Here is a 21723-nt window from a genome sequence, read left to right as displayed (position 1 = left end):
ATAAGATCTCACTGTGTTGCCAGGCTGGCCTTGCACTCGTAGCGATCCTCCTGCCTCAGCCTCACAGATGCTGGGATTACAAGTATGTGCCACCAGGGCTAGCTTTGTCTTTAACTTTTTTTTTCCATCTTCCTGTCTTCTTCCAACCATGACACAATAAAACCCAAGTAAATTGTGTGAGTGACTTTGTAACTTCCCAGAGAAAGTTTTGCCCTGCAAAAAAGAATGTACTTTTTTTTTTTTTTTTTTTTTTTTTTTGTGGAACCGGGGATTGAACGCAGGCCCTTGCACTTGCCAGGCAAGTGCTTATTCTACTGAGCCATCTCCTCAGCCCAAGAATGTACTTTCTGGGAAAATAAGAATACTTTTTTTTTTTGGAGACAGGGTCTCAACTTTGTAGCCTAGGCTGGCCTCGAACCGGCATCAGTCCTCCAGCCTCAGCCTCCCAGGTGCTGGGATTATAGGCATGCGCCATGCTGCTTGGTTTAGGGAAATACAGATATTTTCAGGCAGACTGGGTGGACATACTGGAGCTACCGAAAGAGGAGGGAATAAGGCACTGGTCCCTAACCTCCCAGGATACCAGGTGCCACCTACAGCGAGGGCATGGGGCAGGGGCAGCATCACTGTCCCTCTGCATGGAGAAGCCCAGGCTTGAGGATGCTGCTCCTTGTTTTTTTTAGACAGTAGTATTTTTTAAAAAAAATTATTTTATTTTATTTTATGTGTGTGTGTGTGTGTGTGTGTGTGTGTGGCCAGCTCAGCCCACCAGGGGGCGGCGCTGGCTGGCATGTGGTGCTGGGGGATTGAACCGTGGTCCCTGTGCTTTGTTAAGCTTGTTCTAAGTAGGTGCTTTAGACCACTGAGCCATCTCACCAGCCCTGCTCCTTGTTTTCACAAAGGCTTGCGGGTCCATTTCCACAAAGCATGCCACTTCAGAGTGACCCTGAATGGTGTCAACGTCTTTCAGATTCTGCCAGTTAGCCAGAGAGGTGGACATCCTGTTTCCATGGAAAGTCAAAGAGGAGGACTGGTGAGATGGCTCAGTGGTCTAAAGCACCTACTTAGAACAAGCTTAGCAAAGCATCAGAGACCGCGGTTCAATCCCCAGCACCACATGCCAGCCAGGCCTGCCCCCTGGTGGGCTGAGCTGGCCACACACACACACACACACACACACAAATAAAAACTTAGAAAGGCAAAGAGGAGTCCTGTTGAATTCTGTTGTGCGTGTCTGCAACTTTTCGGTGAAGACAGCGGGGAAGCAAGGAAGTATCTCCTAAGAGGGACGCACCATCCACAAGAGACACTGAAGATGTGGGAGGGCAGCTGGGCTGCTCAGGCGACAGTGGCAACTTGGGGAAAGGCTGCAGTAGGGAGAGGACAAGGCAAGGAAAGCCTTCAGATGAGTACCCTGGAGAATGGAAGAAGGTGGCACTTGGGTATGACCCGTGCCTGGAGGCCGCCTGCCCAGAGCACCTCACTTCACCGCCCTGGGATCCCTGGGTGGCCCAGCAGACAGTGTGCGGGCCCCACCTATAGGCCTGGCACTGAGGCTGATTAGGAGTTCAAGGCCAGCCTGAGCCACATAGCAAGACTGTCACATAAAACCAGGAACAGGACCAAAGCCACCAAAGGAGGTGACTGCCTGTGCCCACTCCACCCTGAGTGCCAGCATCCAGGATGAGCAGGGTGGGCTTCCTCGGGGACACGGCATAGCCAGATCTGCCTCATCTGGAGCCTGGCAAGAATGAAGAGACCCACGCCTGGGGCTTTGACTACTCAGGCTGAACATAACAACAGCACTCTCTTTACATCCACTTTAGTCACCACGATGTCAGACCCTCAGGTGGCTGCCACAGTGGGAGAATTCAGGGAAGGTGGCACCCACAATGGCGACACCGCAGAAAAGGCCTTGAGCCCAACAGCCAACCCCAGCTCCCAGCCTGGCCCGGTGAACGTGCACAGATCTCCCTGTGCTTTGGCTTTCTCAGCTATGAAATGGTGATCACAGCCCTGACTTGGCGAGGCTGTTGTGAAAGTTCAGTGAGGTAGAACAGGATCTATCACCTAGAAAACTCTTAAAATGCCAGCTGTTGTTACCAGTGCCCTTGAAGCTGTACGTCCATCCGTCTCAGTGCTGAGGGTAGAACCTAGGGCCTGCTTCGTGCCAGGCAAGCACTGTGCCACCCAGCTACACCCCACCCCTGCCCCACCCTGTCAACAGCCCCTGCTGTGCTGACCTTTGGGAGCAAGAACCTGTCCTGCTCCCCACTGTGTCTTCTCAGCACCTTGTGAAGGCTTTGAGGTTCCTGGGAATGAATCCAGCTGCCCTTAGGCAGAAGGAGATTGAGCCCAGAGGCAGGCGCAGCTGTGCCCTGGGTCAGAGACCCAGGCTTCAGCAGGGTGTGGTGGTGCACTCCCAGCACTCCAGGAGGCTGAGGCGGGATGATCTCTGAGTTTGAGGCCTGCCTGGACTACATAGTGAGTTCAAGACCAGCCTGAACTACATAGCAAAACCCTGTCTTAAAAAAAAAAAAGCTATGGCTCTCCTGGCAGCAAATCCTTTCCACTCAGCCCCTGGAAGTCCTCAGTTTGATTTATTTTTGGATCCTGTGTCCAGAATATGTCAGAATGGCTTTCCCTGCACCAGCCGGGTGATTGCTGCCCAGTTCTTGGAGCCAAGCTGAACTCCCGCTGCAGCCCACGGGGCACTGCATCCTGGCAGCGCTCGGAGGAGGTCACATTTGTTAAAGTGGCGAGTTTACTGGCGCTGTGCACTTTGGCCTCAGAGCCCAAGACCACTTAGGAAAAGGTCAGGACCTGGGATGTTCCAGCAGCACCCTGGTGGATGAGGGGAAGGAAGCAGGGTGGGGTCTTTGCCTGAAAAACCGGGTCCCTTTTTGTTCTTCCAAACCAGTCCGTCTCTGGAATGGCAGATGGCCACTTGTGGGCATGGGTGTGGGCAGAGCAGCAGGAGGCCTTGACGTGACCCAGAGGAGCCCCCTTCCTTCTGGACTTCAGTGCCATCTTCCTTCCAGTCCTGGTCTGAACCTGGCCTCTTCCAGTCTTCCCCCAGCCCCCTGCAAAATCTAGGTCAACAAGATTTCTTCAGCCTTAGCATGCTGTTCCGGAGATCTGCCACTAGAGGCCGCTGCGAATGCAGCTTTGCCTCCAGCTTCAAAAGGCAGAAGGCTGCCAGTGCCTTTCAGGATTTCACTAACCGCGCCCGCCTGTCCTCGGATGTGCAAAAGCAGCGACTGCTCAGATTGTGAGTCTAGGACGAGACGGCAGCCTGGCACCGCGGGAGCCTGGAGACACGCCGGCACGGGCTGAGCAGCCTCCTCCTGTCCGACTGAGCAGTGATTAGGACCAGCGCTGTGGCACACACCTGCAACCCCAGCACTCGGGAGGCCGAGGCAGGAGCGTGGCTGCCAGTTTGAGGTCAGCCTGGGTTCCATTAGAGACCCCCATGTCAACAAAAGCCCTCCCCTGTAGTTGGATTCACTCCTTCAGCAGGCAATACCAGCCCCTCTTACACCAGCATTAGCAAATATTTTCATAGACTCAGAGAAAGTCAACCAGAAGGGACCCTAGAAGAAAATGAGAAGTTCTGGTTGCCCTCTTGTGTTTCAGGAGTCGTGGATGCTTCTCAAATAGATTTTCCTCTTAATCCCTCAAACCTCCCTCAGAGGTTGGCAAGAGGTCTATTTCCAGATGAACAAACTGAGGCTCAAAGGTGGGGACAGCAGAAGTTCAGGACAAAAGAATGGATTGAATAAGGGCACGGGGCCTGCGTGGCTAGAAAAAGGTGGACCTAGGACTTGGGCTTTTTCTCCTTTTAAAAAAATATTTGGTACAGGGTCTCACTACATAGATCGGACTTGTAGTGATCCTGTTTTTCAGCCTCCCAAGTGCTGGGATTACAGGTGTGTGCCACCACATCCAGTCTCAATTGCTGTCTCAGTGTGCCCTGGGGGTGGGGCTGGCACAGCACGACAGGGATCCAACCCTGGCCACTGCGCTCTGCCTACACAGGCTCTTTAATCTGCTGAGCTATCTGGCCAGCCCCCTTTTCTTTTTCTCTCTTCTCTTCTCTTCTCTTCTCTTCTCTTCTCTTCTCTTCTCTTCTCTTCTCCTCCCCTCCCCTCCCTTCCCCTCCCTTCCCCCCCTCTCTATTTTTGAGTGTCTCAATCACTATATAGCTCCAGGCTGGCCTCTAACTCATAGCAATCCTCCTGCTTCAGCCTTCCGAGTGCTGGGATCGTAGGCATATGCCACCGTGATCCACTGTTGCCCCATCTTATACTGTGAGAAGCAAGGGCAGGCCTGTGGCAGAAGGGGCGCTCTGCTGCCTGGAGCCTGACACCTGATTCCCACTGGGCCTGATGGAATTATCAGAAATGAGCAGATAAATGCTTCTCATAATTGGACAGCCTGAGGTGGACAAGGCAGAAAGAAGCTTGCCTGGTGAGCTGCCAGTGTGCCGCAGGCTGCTGGACCTGGGGGGGGGGGGGCACTAGGCACAGGGCCACTGGGACCCCAGGCCCCAGCTGGGGAGCTGGCCTCATATTCTGTGCATGGTTCTGGTAACTTCGGCAGGGAAGCCAGCAAGGACCAGTAGCTTGGCATGAACAAGGATTTTATTTTATCTTTGGTGGCCTTTCAGGCCTGCCTGGTGCAGGTACTGCCAGGAAGGTAGTGATGACCACACCCTAGCATTCCTGGACCAACAGGAAGTCAGGTGACACCGCCCTCCTTAAAGGAGCTGAGCAGCTGAGCCCGGGAAAGATCCAGAGACTCCAAGGGCCACAGAGCACCCGCTGGCCTCTGTCACCTCTGCTGCTGAGGAGGCACAAGCCGGGGTGCAAGGCCGGGGAGATAGCCCTGTAGATGAAGTGCAAGCACTGGGTCCTGAGTTCAATCACCGGTATTGAAAAAAAAAAAAAAAAGCTTCAGATTTGGGGCCGGGAAGATGGCTCAGTGGAATAAGCACTTCCCTGGCAAGCACAAGGGCCTGAGTTCAATCCCTAGTTCCGCCAAAAACAAACAAAAAGCAACCAAAAAACCCCCCAGGGTGCATCCTTCCCTCACCTGGCTGCGGCTGTGGGTCTTTGAGGCCTAGGTGAGCCCCACCACCCTCAGGCCTTTGAGCGGGGAAGCAGCGGGTCAGGGCATCTGTGCCTGGATGTGGTGCCGAGCGGCAGAGTCAGCCCTGGACACACAGCCGTGGTGTGGAAGACGGAAAGCTTGGGAGGGGCCGCCCCAGAGGCCAGCTCCCAGACGAGGAGCTGGCACTGGAGCAGCGGCGCCGCTGGGGACGCCTGGTCCTGCAGGTGGCGCTGCGGAGCTGCTCCTTTTCCTTCCTGAGAAAGATGCCGCAGATGCTGGGCTTTTTCTCCTCCAGCTCCCACTTGCCGGAATGGAAACCTGCAGTGGGCCCCCGGAGTCCACTGCTCTGGGACAGGAGGATTACCCGAGTTTGAGGCCAGCCTGCGTGGCTTTGGCAGACCCTGGATTCAGGTTAAAATTTAGCGGGGTGTGGCGGTGCACACCTGTAATTCTACCATTTGGAGGCTGAGGCAGGAAGATCCCCGTGTGTTCAAAGCCAGCTAGTGGGTGAGGTCCTGTCTCAAAAACCAAAAATAAATAAGAGTGGGGTGTTGGGAACATAGCTCAACACTATGGGGGGCTGCTGTGTCCCCTCTCTTCCTGCCACACTGTGCCACATGCAGCCAGGGCACACTGGCCTAGAGAAACAGAGTGTGTCAAGTGGAGTGATGCAGTATCTCAGGCTCTTGTGAAGATGAAGTGGGCTGCGCAAGTGAGATTCTTTTCTGTGCTGGCTGGGGGCCCGGCTCCCTCCCTGAGGTCCCAGTGGGTGCATTCTGGTAGTCGTCACCAGACAGCTCAGCAGCAGCAGGAGTGTCTGCTGCATCAACAGTTGAGATGTGTGTAGTGGTAGAGACCCAGCTGTGTCAGGGACGAGGAAGCACTTTTCTTTTGGGGGGGACCTTTATCTAGTAGTCATTCAACAAGCCGGGCCCTTCCTGTGTGCTACCTGTGTGCGCCTGTGGCTGTCCTGGGGCCCGGGGATGCTGCGGTGGACAGGACAGCATCCCCAGATGCTGCAGCTTGTGCCCTGGGGCAGGAAGGAAGCAAGAAGAATACAGTGGGGTCAGGGGGACATGAAGAACGCTGTCCTGAGTGGGTGCCTATGCCAGGGAAGCCTCTCGGGAGGGACCAGGGGACACTGCGGCCGGCAGGCAGGAAAGGAGGAGGATGGCAGTGCCCCACCCTGGCCTTTGCCCCTTGCTCTGCCCGACGGGCTCCTCTGCAGCCCTTGGCACCCACTTTGCTCTCACTTGGGGCATCTCTGCCAAAGGGGAGCCTCCTGTGCCCCTGTGGACTGTCCCCCCAAGTCCCTTCCAGTGTTTCTATTGTTCCTGGTTTCAAGTTCCCATTGGCCCTCTGTCCCCAGCACCTCCACGCACAGTGGTGCAGGGGCTGACTGCCCTAGAGCCTCTAGCTGGACGTGAGCAGGGTTCCAATCCAGCCTACACCTGCCCAAGGAGCCTCAAGCTGTCCTAGCTCATGGCCCTGTGGCCGGTGCTTGGGTCTGGCTCTGCTGGGTCTCTGCCGCCCCTCCTCCTCGCCCTCACACTCAGGCCTTGGGCATCGTCTGTGCGGGGCTGGGGAGGGCAGCAGCTGCCTCTTCCTCGAGGAGCCCTGGGTGCTTTTCCTCTCCTTATGGATGCTGCAAGTCGCCTCTCAAAATTGCTCTGCCATCATTAGCACGCGGATTAGGTCAGATGTGAGCGCGTGTGCGGCTCTGAGGCAGGGGCAAACCACTGAGGCTGAGCATTTGGCCCCGGCCCAGTCCGTGCCTGTGGCTCCTAATCAGGGCTGCACGTGGCTTGGTTCCTCTGCCCAGGCACCAGTGGTGTGGGCGCAGGTGTGGCCGTTTCTCCTCCTGCAGCACCTGCCACCTGCCCATGGGCTTTGCCAAGTGACTGTGGTCACTCTACCTACCCAGCACACCTCTCCCGACTGAGCAAGGCCTGGCAGCGGCTGGGTGTCCTCATTCCCCCCAGTTGGTCCCAAAGAGGGGTGTCCTTTGGGGCCAGCTGGGAAGGTGAGCCTTTGCTGCTATGCCAGCCTCCCTGAGGCTCCTGAACACAGAGTTCTGCCCTCGGCTCTTGGGGCCTGCCTCACACCTGCTTGCCCTTGCCCCGCAGGTTGCAGGTTGCCCACTGTGACAGCCACTGCCCTGGCCCAGCCCCTCAGCATCACCTGCAGCACCTGATAGGCTATTGCGGTATGCCCAAGGCTCCCCTGGCTCCTGGGGCCTGCACTGCTACTGTACCAGGTGGACCAGGAGGACAGGAAGTGAGTGCCCTCAGGAGCAGCCCTCAGCCCCGAGGCTGGCACCCTGGTTTCCCAGGCCTGCCCAGGCTGAGTCAGGGGCACAGTCTTCTAGACCTCACTTGTGGCATTGTCCCTGCTGTCGTATTGGCACTCCGTGACCTCCCAAGTGACTCCTGGCCTGGGCTTGGCCTCAGAGGTGACACCCAACAGGTACCCACACTAAGGCCCCCACTGGTCTGGAGGTCTTAGGGACAGATACGGACTGCTCGCTGTGAGCCCAAGACAGATCAGGCACTGTACAGTTGTACTGGTTTGCTGAGGAACCAGCAGTGGAAATGTAGCAGCCGAAAGAGAACAGGGCCAATGCCTACACAGACTAAGTTCTCTGTCTTTCTAGAAAGAGGCCCTAGGGTTGCTACTCCCCAGGCAGCCTCGACACTCACCTGCTTACCAACCTGCGGTGGCTCCCTGTCCCTGCCCTCCTGGGCAGGACCTCATTTTGAGGGTAAATTTTATTTACTTATTTTTGAGAGAAAGCCTCACTACCAGTTCTGGGCTGGCTTTGAACTCACTGCGTAGCCTAAGCTGGCCTCAAATTCCTGGAGATCCTTCTGTCTCAGCCTCCCGAGTGCTGGGATCACAGACATGTGCCACCACACCCCACCCATGGGTGGTCTTTAAGACTTTCTACCATTTGGGCTCATCCCAAAAGACCCTCGTGCTTGCTGCTCAGCACTGGGCTTTGGTCTCAGCTGTGTGGGTTCAAATCTTCAGTCTGCAGTTCTCGCTGGGTGGTGAAGGCCAAGTGACTCAGCCTCTCTGGATATATGATTTCTTGTCAACAAAATGTGGATGATAGGGGCTGGGGAGATGGCTCAGTGGAATAAGTGTTTCACTGGCAAGCACAAGGGCCTGAGTTCAATCCCTGGTTCCGCAAAAAAAAAAAAAAAAAAATGTGGATGATAATGCTCACATCTATCATTTTCTCGAGAATTTGAAGTCACGCATAGTCCTTATGCAGATACCACAAACCACTGAACTGCACACTTAAAAACAGCTGTTAGTGGGGCTGGGGAGATGGCTCAGGAGAACAAGCGCTTGCCTGGCAAGTGCAAGTGTCTGAGTTCAATCCCCGGTTCTGGAAACAAAACAACAAAAAAAAACCCCAGCTGTTTGTGGCGCATGAATAATATCTTTTTTCTTTTTAAACGTATTCAGTACAGGGTCTACAGGGTCTGACTACACAGATCAGACTCGTGATTTTCCTGTTCTCACCCAAGCACTGGGATTACAGATGCGCGCCACCATGCCCAGTCTCAATTATAGTCTCAGTACACCCTGGGGGACCAGGCCAGCACCACACACTGGGGATCAAAGACTGGCTCCTGTGTTCTGCCTAAGCAGGTGCTTTCGTCCGCTGAGCTATCTGGCCGGCCCAAATAATATCTTTTAAAAAAAAAAATAAATAAGCACATCATGTCTGATCCAGCTCTTTGAAAATAGGCCTGGGTCTTTGCTGTTAGCGACAGAATCTGCCAAGTGAGCCCAGCACCAGGCCGGGCACACAGAGGTCCCCAGTGAGTGCTGGAGACACAGCCCAGGAGCATGTTTGAGCACTGTCTGTGGCCAGTACGTAGGGCTGGGGACACAGAGCTCCCAGACCTTAGGTCGAGCAGCCCAGTGTCTGTCCCACTGGAGGGCAGAATGCTAGCCCTGCCTTCCCAGGAACTGAGGAGGCCCTGGAGCCTGGCGACTTGGGTGCTCCGAGGCATGGCCACCTGCAGTACATCTGAACATCATGCCTTCTTTACTCAGACCTACAGATCTGTGGTTTCAAATACACCCACAAACCCAGCATGGTGACAGATACTTGTCATCCCAGCACTCGGGAGGCTGAGACAGGAGGATTACTGCAAGTTCAAGACCAGCCTGAGCTATATGGGGAGACCCTGTCTCAAAAAGACAAACTCCATTAAACACATTCACAGTCATAAATTTTGGCAAGTTACCCTTTTCTTTTTCTTTCTTTCCTTTTTTTTTTTTTTTTTTTTTGGAGACAGGGTCTTGCTGTGCTGTTCAGGCTGGCCTCGAGCTCACTTTGTGGCCCAGGCTGGTCTCGAACTTGCAATAAGTTCTGCCTTGGCCACCCAAGTGCTGAGATAACAGGTGTGTGCCACCACGCCCTGCTGGCAAGTCACTTTTTAATATATTTTTGTACAGATCTATTAAAGTTAAAATGTCACATTAAAATTTTAATTCATCCTAGCTTGGGGAGACTGAGGCAAGATTACAGTCCAAGCCCAGCCTGGGCAAATTAGCATCTTAAGGAAAACCTGTTCAAAAATTAAAACAAAACAAACAAACAATATAGGGACATAGTTAAGTGTGAAGGCCCTGGGTCCGATCTCTAGTACAAAAATAAATATTAATTCACCTGAAGAAAATATATAAACCACTGTAATGAAAAGCTCACCTCACACTAGACTCTTAATTTCGTTTATTGCGTACATTAGCAGTTTTAGAAATATTGAAAACATTTTAGTCCCACTGGATGAATTTTGTGGTTCAAGCTGGATTTTGTTTATATTTAAAATCAATAAAAATTTCAAAAGTGGAAAAAGAAAGAAAAGGAGGCTGAACTAGTCCCTGTAGATCAATGGCCTCAGGCGAGACCTTCTGGCCCAGTCTCCCCACCCCTGCTCGCGGGGCAATCCCAGCCCCTCTGTCCCCTGTGCTATCTGTCGTCGTGCTGTCTGTCGCAGGTGGCAGAACCCAGCCGTCTGTTTCTGAGCTACGGGGAAAACAGAAACTGCCTGTCCTCACCCGCCCGCCCGGGAACGCGTTCTCCTGTTTATTTCCGACTCCGGCTCTCCCGGTCTGCTGTCTTGGGAATCCACTTCAAACCTTGCCTGTGGCCCAGCTGTCACAGGCGAGGCCCGGAGGGGCGACTCTTCCGGGTCGGCCTGGGCTGCCGTGGGCGCTGCGGCAAGTCCCTCTCCTGCTCCCCATCGCAGGGCCCAGAACCTCGCACCGTCTCCCTCGCAGGCTAGCAGCCCCGGCGCAGTTGGGGCCGAGCGTCACGACCCGCGGGGCGCACGCAGGAGGGCGCGGGTGGCTGAGGGCCCGCGCGACGAGGGGGACGGAGGTACCCACCGAGCAACCTCCGCTGGGCCCTAAGGCTTTCCCTGGGCATCCGGGGTGTCCTCTGGGGCGCTGGCGTCAACCCCCATGCCTGCCCGGGGGCGATGGGGAAGCCAGGACCCCCGGCCGGCCGGGCGCACTCGGGGGGGGGGGGACCCAGTCACTTCTCCAGCCCCTGCAGTGAGGGTTTCTTATTTTGGGGGGGCACACGTCGCCCCACCCTGCCCTTAAGTGCCCCTCGGTTCACGAGGCTGTGTCCCTCCCCCACTAGGCTGTGGACCCTCGGTGGGGTGGGGGACAGGCGCGCGCCCCCAGGACCATCGCTGCTGCCACCACCCTGGCCCCCGCATCTGTCCCCGCGTCCCCACGCCGCCACGCGCGCGCTCGCACACACACTCACACACGCTCACACTCACGCGGCGCAGACCCCGCCCGCCGCCCCGCCCCGGCCCCTGCGGGCGGCCCCTCCGGCGCGCGCGGACTTGGGGGCGGGCGGGAAGCGGCGGCTCGGGCACATTTGATTTTCCCGCAGCCCGGGAGCCCCGGAGCCAGAGCCCCAGCCGAGGAGGGGGCGCTCGCAGCCGCCGCCCGCGCCGAGACCCTCCGAAGGGCGTAGCAGTCGGGGTGCAAGCTCCGCGCTCCCACCCCCGCCGGCTCGCCCGCGCCCCTCCCCGCCTGCGCGCTGCGCCCCAGCTCCCAGCCCCGCGCCCCTGCTCTTTCCGCTCCCCTTCTCCCCAAGCCCCCTCTCCTCCAGCCCCCACTTCCCCTGGGCCCGTCACGCCCCGCGCCCCCGCCCCCGCGCTGCCCACGCCCCCTGCTTGCGCCTCTCCGCCCCGCTGCCCGCCGCGGCACCGGAGTTGGGGGAGAGCCCGGGCTCCAGGCGCTCGGAGGAGGCGCACGTCGCGCAGGAATTGCCTGACTTGGGCTGGGGGTGCGGTGGGTGATGGAGCAGCCCGAGGATATGGCGTCGCTGAGCGACTTCGACTCCTTGGCGGGCAGCATCCCGGCCACCAAGGTGGAGATCACCGTGTCCTGTAGGTGAGTCTCTCCGCCCCGCCCCTGGGCCTGAGCCCGGCGGCTGTCGCCGTCCCCGCCGAAAGGAGGCCCCTTCCCCGAATGTCCTCGCCTCGGAACCCCCGACCCTGCCCGGCTGTAGGTAGCGACGGCAGGTGGGAGGCCAGGCGGGGGTGGGGTGAGGGGTGGGGTGGGGTGTCACATCCCAGAAAGTTTGCACTGTTGCTGCAGGCTGTTCCTTTAGGACAGCAGGGAGACGCGGGAGCCGGGCCGGGAGCTGGTGGGGAAGGAGACGGTGAGAGTCCCCCGGGGTCCCCGATCAGGCCACCTCCCGCGACCCCCGGATAAATCCAGACGTGAGTGGTTAGCTCGGTCCCTGCGGGGCCCAGCCTCTCCCTCGTGCCCGCTTTCCCTGCCCTCCCTCCTCTCTTTTCCTCCCCTCCTGCGCTTCTGACCCCAGGGCTGCAAAGGCTTCCTGCACCTCCAGACCCTGGAAGGGTCGGCAGGGCTTGCTGCTTCCCGCCATGGTCTAGGAACCCATAACAACTTCAAGGGACACCCTTTTAGAAAACAGTAACTTGCGTCAAAAACCTTCAGCCAGAGGAATGGGACCCTGAAATTTCAGAACCCGACAGAGGAAGTGTAGGAGTGTTTTGTGGTCTGCCACCCCCATATCCTTAGTCATGCCCCTCCAAAGGTGGGGTCCCCCATACAGCCACTCTGGCAGCCCTCAGGGCCTGCTGCATGCAGAGGGGCCCCGTCACCCAGACATTGCCCATCCCAAAATGCCACTGTCCTGGCTGAGCCCTTGTCCTCACCCCAATTCCCTTCTCCCAAGTCACTCTTCTGTCAGATTCTTCCAGGACCCCAGCTCTATGTGAAAACTTGTGACACTGGGGCATTGTAGGTAGAGCTGGAGACACCAGGCTGGCAGTGCCCCCCTTGGAGACACATGGCGTTGTATCTCTGCTGTCACTGCGATGGGACCCCATGACCCCTTAGCTCCTTTCTCACCTCCTTCCCAGCCCCTCCGGCCCCATCATGAGCTGCTTTCAGTTGAACCCCTCCCACTCCCAGCCTGAGCAGCCTGTTCAGTTCCTTGGAGGCTCTGCTCCCCAACCAGCTAGGTCTCCCATCCTGGAAGGCATCATCTCACCCTGAGCCACCGGTGTGAAGCTCTTACCCCAGGGCCAGGGTCACTTGCCACTGAGGGCATCTTAGGGTGCAGTCCCACTCACTGGGGCAACACATAAACCCCCAAGGCAGGCAGCTGAGCACACAGGACAGGTGACAGTGTGGCATGTGGAGGTGCGCATCCTGTCAGGGAGTCTCTTGGGGCACACTCAAAGTCTCAGTTTTCCCATTTGTCAAGTACCTGTCCTCAGACGGGAGGGCTGTTCATGAAGACTTGGAACCATGCCTGGCATGCAGGCACACACGCCGCTGGCAGGAGCAGGGGAGCACAAAGCACTTGGCGCTTGGCTTTCCCCTCTCTTGGCACGCAGTGGGTGCTCAGAAGTAGTGACGATGGCTACCTGGTAGGGCTTGGCCCGGCCTGTTGGCTCCCTGGAGGTGTCCAAAGAATGTACTCACCTGACACAGAGGGGTGCCTGGGGACACATCTGTCCCTGGAGGACAAGTTGTCGGGGTCGACTTGGGTGTCTTGGGGACGGAGGATATCTGATATCCCTTCAGCCTGAGGAGCCTCTGGCCTACTCCTACTCTCCAGGAAGCAAATGGATGGGAGGTGGGTTTTGGTGAGGAGCGGTCAGCGGCGGAGTCGTGGGGACAGGTGGGAAGTAAAAGGGACAGGAACCCACCTGCTTGCTGGTTCATTCTCCAGGTTGCAGGAGTTGGGGTGGGAGAGGAGAGGAAAAGGAGGAAAACAAAGGGGGTGCGGAGGAGAGAGCTGCAGAGCAGTTTCCGCTCCCACTTTCCTTGCTCTGGAAACCACTTAGAGTCAGGTCTCCTTCTGCAGATCCTGGGGGACAGGCAAGGTGTCCCTGAGCATCTGGGAGACCCTTGCAGGAGGGCAGGGGACATCAGGGTAGGCTCAGCGTGGGCAGCGGCAGTGGGCAAGGCCTGGGGCTGCAGGGGATCATGAGGGATTCCACTCTCTGTGAAGGTTCCTGCTACCCCTTTGGCCTCAGGAGCTTACTGCCCTGCCCAGAGGAGGACCTGGTCACCTGCTGTGGGCTGCAGGCACAGGGACACCAGGGCTCCCACCCACGGCTCTAGGGAAGGTGGATGAGACCACAGGGGACACACTCAGGTCCCTGCTGCAGGTGGATGGTGATGTGGGCTGAGAGCAATAATCCAAACCCACACAGTTATTTTCCCTGACTTTGGTAAACTTGGGGCCAGAAAGGCTTTGCTTGTTTGGCACGGTGCTGGGGGGGGGAGCCCTGGCATTTTGTCATCTGTTCAGTCTAACACTGGGACAACTATGTAGCCTTTTCACACCTCAGTTTTCCTGTCTGTAAAAGAAGTGTAACAATCGTATCAGTTGAGAGGATTAATCGCTGGTTAGTGGTTTATTCTATTATTTGACACCTGGAAGTAAATAAAGATCTATCTCTGTAGCTGGGTACCACATTTGTGTGGGTTCTGGGGACATAAGAGTTTCTCATCTTCTGAGGACGTAGTTTGTGTTTTGAGACAGGGTCTCACTATGTAGTTAAGGTTGGTCTTGAACTTACTGTTGCTTGTGCTGATCCTCTTGCTTCAGCCTCCCAAGTGTAGGGATTCTACAGGTGTTTGCTACAGTGCTTGGCTTTGTGATGGTTTTGAGAGTGGATTGGGCAGACGGTTTGTACAACTAGAGGTCCACAGAGGTTGTAGAAAATACGGCTTGAAAGACCCCTCTCCCTGGAGCCAAAAGCTGCCTGTCCTCCAGTGGTGGGTCCCAGACCTTTCCTGGCTTCATAGCCACCTGGCAGCCCCTATCCATCTTCCCTGTCTGCTGTACCATTCCCAGTCCCCATTATTTTTCAGGTCTCTGTGCCTCTGTCATCTGATGCAGGGATCTAGGCCGCAGGTTTAGCGAGAAAGCTCTGCATGTTTTATGTAACAGAAACCTTTGCACTGGGGCGGGGTCCTGCCAGCAAAGCATGTACAGGGTCACCAGCCCCACAGAAGGGAGAGGCCAGTAGCCCCCCAGAACCTCAGAAAGGAGCCTCTGCCCCCACGGCCTGGGCTGGTGGGCAGCTGCTGTCTTCAGATCATGCAGGCTGGGATCCTTCTGCTGCCCCAGGGCCTCGCAGGAGGGTGTGACTCTACTCGGAGTGCTTTGTCCTCATCACCAGAGGCAGAGGGCATGGTGACCAAGGGCCTGTGCAGCCTTTAGTCAACCCAGTGCCAGGAAAAGAGGTCTGCTTAGCCACACACTGTGCCAAGGCGCTGTGTGTCGCCGAGCCGGGATGGTGGCAACAGCACGTTACTGAGTGCTTCCTATGCCCAGGTGCCGGGCCTCTCCACTGGGCTGGACCTCACACAGTCAGTCGCTGGTCCTGGTTCTGCAGATCCATCCCAGATCCGGGTTAACCGAGCTTGGGGGACTCAGTAGCTGACAGCTAGGTGTCTGCAGGGCTCTGATCTCAGCCAGGGCTTCTGGTTGTTGGCAGGAATCAGCTCCTTGCAGCTGCAAGATGACAGCTCTTTGCTCTTGCTGGCTGTGGACAGAGTGACTCGGCCTGGAGGGGCTGTCTTCAGGTCCCACTAAGTGACCCTTTCACAGGACTTCACAGCTGGGGAGGGGGGCATGAGTGTGCCGCAGGGGTCCCAGGTAACAGTAGATCTGTAGTCACGGGACTTCTGCGTCTCCTAATGCGGGTACCTGAGTGACAGTGCCACACCTGCCCACTGGGGGAGGGGATTATTCCCCCTGCTCTTGGGGGGTGGGCACTCGGAACCACCTTGCATTTCTGCTTGCCACGCCCCTGTATCTCATTAGTGTCAGGATGCTCTGTGAGATAGGGAATAGTATTTTCTCCGCTGACTAGGAAATCAGTGCTTGGGAGTGTTAAGGGGCCCACCCATGTTTATACAATTTGTACATTTTCTTTTTCTTTCTTTTTTTTTTTTTTGGTGGAACTGGGGATTGAACTCAGGCCCTTATGCTTGCCAGGGAAGCGCTTATTCCACTGAGCCATCTCCCCGGCCCCCACAGTTTGTACATTTTCTGAGAGAGGGGATCCAACTCCAGTTTCTCTGGACCTCAAAACCTTGATGGGGCTGGGGGTTGGGGGCCCCGTGCAGACCATGCACGGGGCGCAGGGACCAGCAACAGTAGGTATGATCCAGAGGGCGATGCTCTCTCCTCAAGCCAGGGGTGGTAGCTCACCTTCCCCAGTCGCAAGCCACAGCCTCCCTGCTCGGGCCTGGGGTCACTGATGGCAGTGACCCACCCTTGGGAGTGCAGGGCAGGGCGGAAGTAGGGAAAGGAGGTTGGACAACTTCGCAGCAGAGGGAAGTGGACTTTGTTAGGAATGCTGCTTCGGATTGAAGTCAACTCTGTGAGTGGCCTCACTCCGCAGTGAGGGTGCCTCTGTACCAGATAGCACAACTACATCCAAGGATGGGGAACAAAACATGGAATTAAAGCTGTTTTCATCTAAAAGCGCAATCCCTCCCAAGTTCTCTTAGTGGTGTTTCCTTTCTGCTTTAGTGGCCAAGCTGATGTGTGCTAGCCCTAGCCAAGACGGGATCTTTATCTGGGGCTTCAGGGCTCTGCGTCAGATCTGAACCAGTGTGGATCCTGCTAGCAGGAAGAGTGGGGGAGGCTTTCCAGAGATGCAGCCACAGCTTCTGCCACCAGGGAGCTTTCCACATGTCCCCACGGGCAAGCTGAGCTCCCTGGAGCTAGAAGAAGCCTAGGGTTGGTGTCTTGGGGTCTGGCTTCTCAGATCTTCCTGTGGGCATTGGACGGCCACCTAGGTGACACTCCTGACTGCCTGTCTGTTTGCTCATATGTCAGGCAAGGAAAAGGCACAGTGTGATTTCAGGACAGCACCAGTTGCCTCTGTGTCCCCAATCCCCCTGCCACCCTTGCTCAGCCCCTGAAACTCTCAGCGGGGTGCTCGGTGCCTTTGGGTGTTGACAGATCCTTTCCGGGTCCCTGGAAGTCTCTGGCCTCGGTGTGTGTTATGGTTCCACCCGGATGTGCCCCATGAGCTCCACGCACTCCTATGCAGGGCTTCTGGGAGGTGCTTGTATTCTGGAGTGCAAAACTGATTTGCTGTGAGGAGGTGGGGTCCCTGGGGAAGTGGCCTGGAAGGTTCTGTCTCCCTCCCAGCAGCCCCCCACCTCTGCTTCCCACCACCACGCCCGGGGCAGCCGTCCTCCGCCAGGCCTGCCACCCTGCCTTCCTACATGGAGCCAGCCAATTGGGCTGAAAACACATCTGTCTTTCCTTTACCTTGTGGGTATGGGGGATTTTGTCTAAGCACAAAGGAAGGACCGGGAATTGAACTCAGGCCCTGGCAAGCGCTTATTCTACTGAGCCATCTCCCCAGCCCTGAACTCTGCCCATTCTTACAGTGGTGGGAGATCCTGCCTGTGCTCACGTCTTATCCATCACTGTGAAGACAGGAGAGATGAAGGAGTCTCTGAACAACATAGATGAATTCCTTTCCCTGGTGGAATGCGGGAGGGATGGGGTATATGGAGACACATTTTTTAAAAATGCAGTAATGGTGTCTGACAGGGATGAACGCTCTGCGAGGAAGTTCAGTGCAGATGGAGACACTTTGGCCAGGCCAGGCAGGGGATGCTGAGCTGAGATCCACGGGAGGCTCTGGGGAAGGGTGGACAGCAAGTGCAAAGGCCCAGTGGCGGGAGAGACCTTGAGATGCCTGCCAGACCGCAGGGAGACCACGGAGCTGGGACAGTGGGGATGGGCAGCGGAAGAGGAGGGGTCGGAGGAGGTAGGGTGCAGTCACAGCCATGGGGCTCATGGAAGGAGGCTGATGTGTTATTTTGACAGCATTTCGTGTACTGAGGCCAGAGTGAATGCTCTTAACTTGGCTACCATTTTTTTTTTTGTACCGGGGATTGAACTCAGGACCTTGTGCTTGCCAGGCAAGCGCTTATTCTACTGAGCTATCGCCCCAGCCCTGCTTGGCCACCTTGAGAGGGACAATTAATGATAGTAATGAAAATAAAGGCAGAGTGCCCAGGTAGGCAATTTTGTTTGTTTAAATTTTATTTTATTGAGAAACAAATATTAATGAGACAGTTTCAAAACTGATTAATAGGACACTTTCAATAATTAATACATTGTACATTGTTATCTTCTTAGCGGTTATCCATAGTACAAGATGCAGGCAGAATATCCTGTCCAAACACTATTAGTACAAATCTCATTGAATTAAGCGAAAGTAGCTGTATATCTATTCTAACTGTTCTGCATTGTTTGTTTGCTTTTTAGTCAGGGTCTTGCTGTGCAGTTCAGGTTGACCTTCAACTCACTGTGTAGCCCAGGCTGGCCTTGAGCTTGCAGTGATCCTCCTGCCTCAGCCTTCTGAGTGCTAGGATTACAGGAGTGCGCCACCATGCCTGGCTGCTAGGCAATTCTTTTTTTTCGGTAGTAGGGATTGAACTCAGGACCCTGCGCTTGCCAGGCAAGCGCTTATTTTACTGAGCTATTTCCCCGATCCATCAGACAATTCTTTAAGCTGGGTGAAAATGGCTCTTCAGAACTTGTCGAGGCTGTGTGGCAGGAGCAGGGCAGTGGTAACAGCAGGGACCCTGCTGGCCACAAGGGCCAAGGGAGGGCCTTAGGTTTTGGTGATGCATGGGATCTCTGCTCACCCCCAAAGGGCTGGAACCGCAGAGGTCTGCCCAGCCCGGAGCGTGTGGATGACCCTCACCACCTGGCACAGGTTGTATACCCAACAGGCCTGCATACGTGACAGGTGTGTCACCGTCCCCACCCGACTTGCCAGATGTTTGCTATTAAATTAGTTGCCCCACCACCTGTAATCCCACCACTCTGAGGCTGAGGCAGGAGGATTGCTGCAAGTTGGAGACCAGCCTGGGCTGCACAGTGAGCTCGAGGTCAATCTGAACTACACAGTGAGACCCTGCCCCAAAATGACCAAAAAAAAAAAAAAAACAGTAAATGAAATAAGTTCATTGCTCCATAGAAAGATGGGGTTCTGTCAGAGGGGTCTGAAATAAAGGCACTCTGCCTTTATTTTCATTACTGTCATTAATTGTCCCTCTCAAGGTGGCCAAGCAGGGCTGGGGCGATGGCTCAGTAGTAGAATAAGCGCTTGCCTGGCAAGCACAAGGTCCTGAGTTCAATCCCTGGTACAAAAAAAAAAAATGGTGGCCAAGTTAAGAGCATTCACTCTGGCCTCAGTACACCTGAGCAGGGTCACCCATGTAGCCACACAGCAGTTCTGTCACTCTGCACTGGCCACTTGCTCCTGGAGGTCCCCAGGGCCCCACTGGCAACACCACTCAATTCCCACCCCTCCTCACAGCAGCCAGAGCACAATCTACTCAGCCTGCTCTACCTGAAATGCTGTCAAAATATCACAGCCTCCTTCCATGATTCCTGTTCTTGCACCAAATCACCCATCCTGCAGGCCCTGCTCCCGCTAGGCTTAGAGAGCAGGGAGGAGAAGAAATGGAGCTTCCCAGTTGCCGCCATCTCCCTGGGCCTTCCTGAGCACTTCCTGAGTACCAGGTACCAAAGTGCCACTTGCCAGGGGCCTGATGCTTCCCTAATGCTTTGCATAGGTAAATTTTGTTAACCCCAACAAGCCCCTGGGGATACTGAGGTGCAGAGGGATTATGTGGTTTGCCTGAGGTCACACAGCTAGGCTGAGCTGGTCTTGACCCCAGAGGTGCCCAAAGCAGGTTTGGGGAGCAAGAGAAACCAGTTCCTTTCAGTGTTCACAGTCTCCCGGTATATCTGGGAATTCGTGAGCAAACACATCGGTGTGTACAAACCAACATCCCGTCCGCCCAGTTCTGGGGTCCGTGGCTCCCACTGAGGGTCCCTGGCCCAGGGAAAGGTGAGGATGTCGTCTCGACCTGTGCTGCCACCTGCGTGGCTACCAGGTCACTGCCTGGCGCTTCCGTGCGGCATTGTACATGGATGACCCGGGAGGAGGAGGGGCCTGTCAGCTTGCATCTCAGGTCGAGGCAGTGTCCCGCAAACCCCCCCACAGGGACGGTGAGGCTCCCAGCCCCACCCCCAGCTCTCTTAGACCTCTGCCAGGGACGAGGTCATCTGCCAGTGGCCCCGGATCTCGCCTTCCCAATGCTTTCTGCCTCAGCTGGGACCTGGGTAACTCCTGACCTCGCAGCTCAGTGGGTGACCGTCCTCACAGCCTCTGAATTGAAACGGTTCCTTGGGGGAAGCCAGGAGTCGAGCCGGCTCTGCCTTCCTGGCCTTGATTTAGGAACAAAAGAAGCCAAACTCCAGGCTTCTGGATGGAGAGTTGAAGGGTTTTGTGCTCCTTTGGTGGAGAAAAATACATTTTTCCTGTTGGGGAAAAAAAAAATGTCTCTTTGAGCTCTCCCAAAACAGAAATTGGAGAGAAAGCACCTGCAGTCTGGAGTTGCCTCAGGTTCCCAGACAATTGGTCTTTTGCTGGAATGGAGATAGTGCCTGGCCTTAGATGCAGGGCTGGGCAGGAGCAGGGCCCCATGGGGGGTTGTCTGCATCCGGGCGCTTGCACATTCAGGCTCCAGGCCTGTCCCTGTGTCGTTACATCTGAGGCCCCCTCATGGGGCTGAAAGGTGTATCAGGTGATTTCCAAGTCACAGCGTCTGGATTCCCATGGGCCGCCCCTCTCTTGGGGACCTCGTTGCGTCAGAGGTGACTTACATATGTGGCCTGGGCCCACCCTGGCTTCTAAGTTTGCCATTTCTTGGTACCAGGCTCTGTGCTGTCTTGTCTGTCTGTCTGTCTGGCTGGCTTGTGCCCGAGGGTAGGGACGGGGTGCTGGGGTTGACTTTGGAATCAGGTTGCCCAGCAAGCGGTTAATGCTGAGGGCTTCGGTGATGGCTGTGAGGGTTGCATTTTGAATACAAGATATGATTGATGATTGATTGGGACAGAGAAGTGATGAAAGGAAAGGGCTTGGCCAGTGAGAGGCCCAGGGATCAGGGCCTCGGGTGGCACCTGAGGGTGAGGGCGGGACAAGCTGAGTGCCCTAGTGAGGGTGGCAAGCAGCTTCCGAAGGGTGCACCTGGAGCAGGGCTGGAAGTTGAGGACACTTAATAGGGACCCGCCCACCTTGGGCCCTGCCCCATCCGCTAACTCCTCTCTCCCCTCCAGGAACCTCTTGGACAAAGACATGTTCTCCAAGTCCGACCCGTGTAAGTCCCATTGCCACGGTTAGCAGAGATGGCAGCAGCCTGAGGACCGACTGCAGCATCGCACACTGAGCGCCTCGCCCTGTCCCCCCCAGTGCATCTGGGCTGCCGAATGCTCCAGAGAAGGAGAACTTGGGGTTTCCCTGTCTGGCCCCTGCTTGGGATACCCCAGCATGACACAGTGGGCTGGAAGGGCTGAGGTGTCCTGGACCCAAAGGCCTCGGTGCTAGGGGACCAGAGTACTTCCAAGCCCCATTGGCTGTGGTCTAGCAGGACTGGCTGTGCTTTGGGAGGGCAAGGTCCTAGCGCCGACCAAGGCTGCCACGTGTGCAGCTTTGGACGGACATTTAGCCTCTCTCAAGTCTCTGTGTCCTCCTCAAGGAAGCAGAGACCTTGCTGGCTCTGGAGAGGGCAGCTGCCTTGCCACCCAGACCCTGCCCACGTGCATCACCCCTCGCTGGTCCCTGCTTTGGACACAGCTGGGCACTAGCCACCTCCTGGAGCTGGAACATCCAGAGCCAGCTGTGCTCCGGGGTCAGAGGCCACACTTAGGTCCCTCTCTGAGCCCCTGCCATTCTGAAGCGCCTACCCTGCCTGGCCCCACGGGGCGGCCATGCTTCCTCTTGGCCCACCTGTGACCCTTTCTCTCTCTCCCTCCACAGTGTGTGTCATGTATACCCAAGGGATGGAGAACAAGCAGTGGCGGGAGGTAGGTCTGCCCTTTCCCACCGCCCCCCGCATCTCCCAGGGAGACCCCACTGGAAGCGGTCTGCCTGCCGCACCCAAGAGCCCATGAAGGCTGTCCTCAGGGAGCCCCAGGTTCACTGTGACCTCCCTCGGTGGCCTGGGCCCTGAGCACCCCACCTA

General features: G+C 56.2%; 1 protein-coding gene across 2 annotated transcripts in view; it reads left to right on the top strand.

Annotated features, from left to right (window-relative positions):
• The first annotated feature begins 11377 nt into the window (after nt 1–11377).
• Nucleotides 11378–21723, top strand: part of Cpne5 (copine 5) — a 63827-nt gene continuing 53481 nt past the window's right edge. Inside the window, exons 1-3 of one of the 2 annotated variants that reach the window (XM_004624437.2) lie at nt 11378–11547; nt 20819–20859; nt 21519–21565. In XM_004624437.2, coding sequence (XP_004624494.1) covers nt 11453–11547; nt 20819–20859; nt 21519–21565 — 183 coding nt within the window. In that variant the 5' untranslated portion in view covers nt 11378–11452. The remainder of the gene's footprint in view (nt 11548–20818; nt 20860–21518; nt 21566–21723) is intronic. The other variant, XM_023720219.1, reaches the window with a different exon arrangement.

The sequence above is a fragment of the Octodon degus genome, unplaced genomic scaffold (genome assembly GCF_000260255.1).
Source record: "Octodon degus isolate 3935 unplaced genomic scaffold, OctDeg1.0 scaffold00005, whole genome shotgun sequence".
Taxonomy (NCBI): domain Eukaryota; kingdom Metazoa; phylum Chordata; class Mammalia; order Rodentia; family Octodontidae; genus Octodon; species Octodon degus.
This window is presented reverse-complemented; position numbering and strand designations above follow the sequence as displayed.